This window comes from Branchiostoma belcheri, unplaced genomic scaffold, assembly GCF_001625305.1.
Source record: "Branchiostoma belcheri isolate BF01 breed outbred unplaced genomic scaffold, Haploidv18h27 scaffold265, whole genome shotgun sequence".
Classification (NCBI taxonomy): domain Eukaryota; kingdom Metazoa; phylum Chordata; class Leptocardii; order Amphioxiformes; family Branchiostomatidae; genus Branchiostoma; species Branchiostoma belcheri.
The window spans coordinates 160,646-167,419 of record NW_017803871.1 but is presented as its reverse complement, the minus strand read 5'-3'; the positions used below and the strand labels follow the sequence as shown (position 1 = coordinate 167,419).

At 43.4% G+C, this 6,774-nt stretch overlaps 2 protein-coding genes across 2 annotated transcripts in view; both read right to left on the bottom strand.

Moving 5' to 3' along the window:
* The window catches only part of LOC109472073, a 6,731-nt gene extending 5,394 nt beyond the window's left edge, over positions 1 to 1,337 (bottom strand). Inside the window, exon 1 of the mRNA XM_019771647.1 lies at positions 69 to 1,337. Within this exon, the coding sequence (XP_019627206.1) occupies positions 69 to 1,337 (1,269 nt within the window). The remainder of the gene's footprint in view (positions 1 to 68) is intronic.
* Positions 1,338 to 2,809: 1,472 nt separating this feature from the next.
* The window catches only part of LOC109472072 (alpha-N-acetylgalactosamine-specific lectin-like), a 10,250-nt gene continuing 6,285 nt past the window's right edge, over positions 2,810 to 6,774 (bottom strand). Inside the window, exons 2-5 of the mRNA XM_019771646.1 lie at positions 5,430 to 5,522; positions 4,329 to 4,474; positions 2,977 to 3,379; positions 2,810 to 2,820 (exon numbers count right to left, since the gene is read on the bottom strand). Coding sequence (XP_019627205.1) covers positions 2,810 to 2,820; positions 2,977 to 3,379; positions 4,329 to 4,474; positions 5,430 to 5,522 — 653 coding nt within the window. The remainder of the gene's footprint in view (positions 2,821 to 2,976; positions 3,380 to 4,328; positions 4,475 to 5,429; positions 5,523 to 6,774) is intronic.

The window sequence follows — 6,774 nt, the reverse complement described above, 5'->3', positions numbered from 1 at the left end:
AAATAGTGGTCGGTGTGGGTTTCTTTTCTGAACACATCTGTAGTGATGGTGTTGTCTGGATTCCTGACCATCATGACATCCAGCATGGGGAGACGGTTGTCTTGTTCCCTCTCAATAGTGAACTTGATACTGTCATGCTGCGTGTTGATGTGATCGAAGAGTTCCTGTTCATGTTCCTGTCTGTTCACAACGCCGGTGTCGTCTACATACCTCCCCCAGAACTTGGGGCGGTGTGGAGCAGTGTGTAGAGCTTTCCTCTCGAACTCCTCCATGAACAGGTTCGCTAACACAGGGGACAATGGAGAACCCATCGCCATGCCAAAGGTCTGATCGTAGATAACATCATTGTACTGAAAGTACGTAGTGCTAACCACCAGGAGGAGGAGCTCACCAAATTCTTTGGGGGTTAACAAGGTACGATCTTTCCAGGTGGGATCCTTCTCTGCTCTACTGACTGCCATCCCGACGACCTCCTTCCCTGGAACACTAGTGAAGAGGGCTGTGACATCAAAAGATGTGAGTACCTCTCCATCTTCGAGTGTCACCTCTCGGATCTTAGTGACCAAGTCCAAAGAGTTCTTGATGTGTTCCTCTGACTGTCCCACAAGGGGCTTAAGCAGGTCCGCTAGATGTCTAGCTAGGTGGTAGGTGATGGAATTAATCCCAGACACTATAGGTCTCATCTTGAGAGGGTTCTTATGTATCTTGGGTGTAGCATAGAACCTCGGGGTAGCATCAGATGTAGGGTACACTTTGTCATAAACCTTGGGGTCAAGGTGGCCTGCTTTCTTAATCTCCCTAAGTTTTCTCTGTAGCCTGCCTTTAAGTTTCTTCGTGGGGTTCACAGGGCCAATGACCTTATAAGTGTCCTTATCTTCTAGCAACTTTTCGCATTTTTCCACGTAGTCTGTTTTGTCCATAACAACAACCGCTTTCCCCTTATCTGCCGGGACGATAACAATGTCCTTATTTTCTTTAAGGGATTTTACAGCTTCTCTCTCCTCCCTAGAAAGGTTGGGTTTCGGGGGTTTGGAATTCTGCAGGATTCCTACCACCTCATTTCTCAACAAAGCAGCATCTTCCTGGTCAAGTTTCTGACAGGCCACCTCCGTGGCCGTGACGATCTCTTTGACAGGAATAGCGCTAGGGGCGATCGCAAAATTCAGACCTTTTCCTAAGACACGCATCTCACTGGGGGTAGGTTTGTACTTGGAGAGGACCCTTACCCATTTCTTGAGCTGTGTGCCGGACAAGTCGATGTTTTCCTTGTCCTGGCGATGTGGAATTCCTTCGAGTTTGGCGGTCTTCAGTGTCTCCAATTTTCTAATCTGCGCCATTTTGGAACGTTGGAATGTCGTTTCCTGTGACCTCTGCACATGCGCACTGACTCTATCAAACATGTCCGGGTTACCGGCGCCATGACACCGGTTGCGCAAGACCTGTTCGTACTGTTGACACTTTTGCGTAAGTTGCTGGACTTTATGATGCGTCAAATGTATGCGTTCCCGTAATAACGCTTTTTCCGCACGGTGTATAATCCGTCGGGCATTGTTCGACTGTACCGTAGACTTAAGCTTCAAACTAACCGGTGTTACATCGAGATCTTTGCAGCGAAGATTAAACCTAAGATGGTTGCGGTGACGGGCAAGTTGGTCGGCGGTTTTTTCCCAGATCCTGACCGAATGCAAGCCTTCATTTCTAAACTTCGTACGAATATCGTTGAAGAGATTCAGACTTGCATCGGGGGGTGGGACCCGACAGACCGATGCAAGTCTCGGGCCTAGTCTCGCGCTCTCGCGAGATTAGGCCACTCCGTGAACAAGATGGACTGATAGCCATCGAAAATTTGGAGGTTAGTATCCTTATCCTTCCAAAGTTGTCACTGATGAAAGAATTCACTAGGAACTGTATCTGTACGTGACAAATGAATCTCTTCAATAATAACACGTTGTATTGGCGCCGTAAGCCTATCCTTCCATGACAGAACCACCGTTGCTGGCTTTTTTCAGGTGTTTTCTTCCAAAAGTTCACTCAAATTCTAGTGCTGCTAATTTTTTCCTAAGTAAATGTTATATGATTCAGTCATCAGAAGAACATTGCATACCTTGTCTAAAAGTAATGATAATGAATAAAACTGTGCATGTTCTATTGGTACGTCGTCTTCTTGTGTGACGGATCCAACTTTTCGAAATACGTTTTGTCTTCCAAACATTTAAAACCATGTGTTGCCCGTTTTTTACCCAAGTAATGTTCAATGATCCTGCCATCAGAATGACATCGTGTACCTGTACAATGTGTCGCTATAAATAACAATTATGATAATAAAAGTAATGAAAAATATGAATATTGTTTTGGCAGAGCGTCTAATTCTACCACAGAATCACAATTTCTGAAGTTGCTACCTTTGAAATATTCAGATAAACGTACATCTGATTGTTGCCCTTATTTTCATCAAGTAAACTTGATATCATTACCATTAGAAGGAAATTGTGTGCTTCGTCTAAAAAAACTAATAACAAACTCCGCATGTTCTATTAGCACAGCGTCTACGTCCGTGACCGACCACTATTTCTTAAGACTTGCTCAATTTGTTGTCTCTTAAATTCACTTCATTCGAGTGTTGTCAATTTTTACCAACTAAACCTGACTTGATTCTTCCACCAGAAGCACATTGTGTTCCTGTACATTGTATCGCAATAAGTAAAAATAATGATAATAATGAAAATGATAAAATGAAAGCAATAAGATATAGATATTCTATTTGCACAGCGTCTACTTCTATGGCCGTGGTGGGACTCTCTTCCGTCGCCTATGGATATTCTGAAAAAAAAAACAGGTTTATAAGGGATGAGCTGTGGAATGATTTAGTTAAGACTTGGTTTGTAACAGGAGCAATGATGGTCTGCCGCCTATCTTTCCGTACCATGTTTACAATAGATGGAAGGTTTTCAGGAATAGTGTGAATACAATAAATACCTGGAATAGCCTGGCATATGAAGTGCTTCTGACCGTAGCAGTTATCGTCGTTCCACTTGTCTTTCATGTGAGGGATTGCGGTGTAAGCGACGCAATCTTCGTTCAATAGGTGGTTCGGTTCTCCCGGACCCCAGGAGGTGTACGACCCAAGTGCAGAACCGTCCACCCACTCAAACCTTCCCTCTTCGCGCTGATCGTGCAGGCCGATCCAGAAGTCCCGATCGTCGCTCACGGACTTGTACAGGGAGACGAGGAAGGCGTTGGTGCCAGCGTCTCGGGGCATGGCGAGGATGCCGCCGTCTGCACGACAGGCCGCGCCCGCTTCGCTGAAGGACGTGGATGTGTTGAAGGCCTTGTAGCAGGTTCCACACCAGATTGTGTAACCTTGAGGACAAGATGCTTGAAAACAAGTTTTGTATCAATGGATGTTAAAGATAATAGAATAGGGCAATAAATGCTTCATCAACAATCAATCTAACCTAGCGGTTGTGTTTAAAATTTCATAATCATTATGACAAGCTAAACGCGGTGTTTTAAAGGCGACATACACCCCCGACACACATGCACACACACGCACACACAGACACGCACACAAGCGCGCGCACACCCACCCACACCCACACAAACCACCGCACATACACACACACACACAAACTCAGAGAAGCGCACACACACACAAAGAAGCAGACACACACAAGCACATAAGAACACACACACAAGCACACACACAAGCACACACACATGCGCGTGCGCACACACATGTTCACACATACACACGCACGCACACACACACGCACACACACACACACACAGACAGAGAGAGAGACTCACACACACGCACACATAAACACGCACACACACACGCACGCACACAGACACTCACAGAAACAGGCACACATGCTAACTACTGATTTTCTCAAAAAGACTAACATGAAGAGCCAACATAACAGCTGAAAACCAATTTACGTACGCTTCTCCAAAGCAGCGTTGCAAAGTTGGCGCATGTCGTCTCGGTCGCGTTTCAAGGCGTCAACAGTGGTGACAAGTCGGCGCATTTCGTTGAGGTCCTGTTTCAATGCGTCAACAGTGTTTAACAGTCGGCGCATGTCGTCTTGGTCGCGCTTCAAGTCGTCTTGATCGCGTTTCAAGACGTCAACAGCGGTGGACAATTGAGATATTTCCTAAAAATGTATTTACGTACATCAGAATACAGAACGTAAGAAACAAACTTACGACACAGAAGCAAATTATCTTTTGTTCCGTCTTAAAGAAAAAAATATATATAATGAAGATTAGAAAAAACTGGTTGAACAACAGGTTTATGGAACAGGACTGTAACCTCCTTATGTTACCTGTTTGTTGCTGAACGTCAGAGGGGCGATTCCCAAGGCGCCTAGGCTCAGGAGCACGGCGATTCCGGCGGCCAGGCAGATGCGGCGGGCGCGGAGGAAGCCACAAACACCCCGGAGGCCGCTCGCTCCACCCGGATACGCGCCGTCTGGTAGGAAAAACATATATACTTAACTCAGGTTATTGTTTACGTCAACATTTACGCATAGTGATTCTCATTTTAAACAAATTTACACATGTCAAGAGTATGAAATGCCTCCTTTTTACCACTAGAAAAAATAGCATTATTGTATTCATTTTGCAAATCAGACCACTATTTGCATAATTGGTGCCTGGTAATGTTCAACCTGCCATACATTACATATGTATTGAAATTCCATTATGAAAAGCAATGAAATTTAATGATTTCTTTATTACTTATGCCAATTTTAAACCTTTTACCTGGTACGGGGGCGCACGTGTCGGGTGGGTTTTCATCGTCGTTCACACGGTCCTGGTAATCAGTCTGGGGTTGGTCCATGGGTGGGTCGGCTGGGCGAAAAAAAACAAAGATGTGATATAGTCATTTGTGAAAAAAATACAAAACTAACGGCTCTTAACGATTCAACTGAACAGCAAAGTACAAAAAAGTTTTTTATTAATAATGGAACTATCTGCATATATTATTGATATGGTTTTTGTTAATCGAAACAGCTTGGCCAGTTCCCTGTTTGAAAATTTGACCTCAGCTTTAGGAGGTAAAGGAATAGTTCTTCGGTATTGCAGTGTATTGCAGTGCTTTCTTTCGTGCTTAGAAATAATGCTTTTGGTGGATTACTAAGCTGTGGACTACTCTTGATAAAGTATTTTATAAAGTATTTTTGGAAGAAAGAAAGAAAGAAAGAAAGAAAGAAAGAAAGAAAGAAAGAAAGAAAGAAAGAAAGAAAGAAAGAAAGAAAAAAAGAAAGAAAGAAAGAAAGAAAGAAAGAAAGTTTTCAACAAAAACGTACCTAAGTACGTGAATATTAATAGTATAACAGATCAATCACATAAGGTACACGTTGCTTTACAATCTCAAAACAAAAACAGGATGCAAGAAAAGAGAGAAAGTCAAAACGTTTTACCTGGTATGTTGGCGTACGTGGTGTCCGGTGTGTTTTCATCGTCGTTCGCACGTGCCTGGTAATCAGTCTGGGGCTGGTCCATTGATGGGTCGGCTGGGGAAAGATAAGATGTAATATTTTATTTTATATATAGGCATTATTAAAAAGTATTGGGTCTTAACCCTACCTAGACCGGGCTTTGCTGAATGACATCCAGTAAATTTCTAGCGGGGACCAATCAGAGGGCTGCTGAATAATTTGAATAATTTATCAAGGCCCACGGACGCGGTTCTTTCACTTGTAAAGTAGCCAATTACCACCAAGCCGGTGGCACACGATATGGGCGAAAACATGTATTTCACACCCATTGTACGTCGACATAAAGGGCTTATACATTACAAACAGAATTTTCGTAGGACTGCCATTACTTTAGTTTGCAGCATGTGTATTGAGAACGAGTATCTTCATAATTCTGCTGGCTCTTTGTAGAAGAACGGCGGAATAAAACAGTTTTCAATACCAACACGACTTAGCAGATAACACGTAATGAAGCCCACTTTTTACGTAGATTGTAGCACTACGTAATGTTACACAAACTAACAGTAGATGTTTTAAGGAATTCACAGAAATGACAATGATAGATAATGTAACGCATATACATTATACAGCACAAAATAAAGAGTAACAGTAATGTAGTCGTCTTTGGCCGGGTATGGCAAGTTATAGTACGTACATGTATCGGCTCAATCTTTAACGGGTAAGTTGACAGCAACAAGCAAGATGCATAGGTTCTATTACTTTTGTAGCTCACTACTTGCGTCTAGATTTGGGACGAACCCGTATTACTTTTTCGCCGCAGTTTTTCATGTAGTGGTTACTTCGACAGCCTTTCCGCTTACGCAAACATACTAGTTTGAGGTTCCACAGTTCTTACAACGTTAGCGCTTGAAGTGGTGTTTTCCAAGTTTGTTGGTCTGGTGATGTTGTCTTTGTTGGCTTGTTGTCTGTCATTTCCCTCCATTTTTATGTTTGGCGGCCCGTCTTCGATGGGTTGGGTTTGCTTCACAAATCTCGGCTTCGCTAAGATCCGTTCCTTCCCGTACGTAGTGGTCGCTCCATTAGCGCTAGTGCAGCCACATTTGAATGTGTAAAACTTAATGTCTACAGTCCCGTTTTGATTCGTTCATCAAAGTAGATTTTACTAAGGTATGACTTTACTAACTGATTGTGGAAGTACTAGTACTTAGTACTGATGTAAGCAAGAAACAATATACGCGCTCTGGTTGAGTTCATGGCATTTACATGAAACAAGGTGCTAATAGCCGCTAGTCGGTGACGCGTCAGCAGCCCTATGATTGGTCCCCGC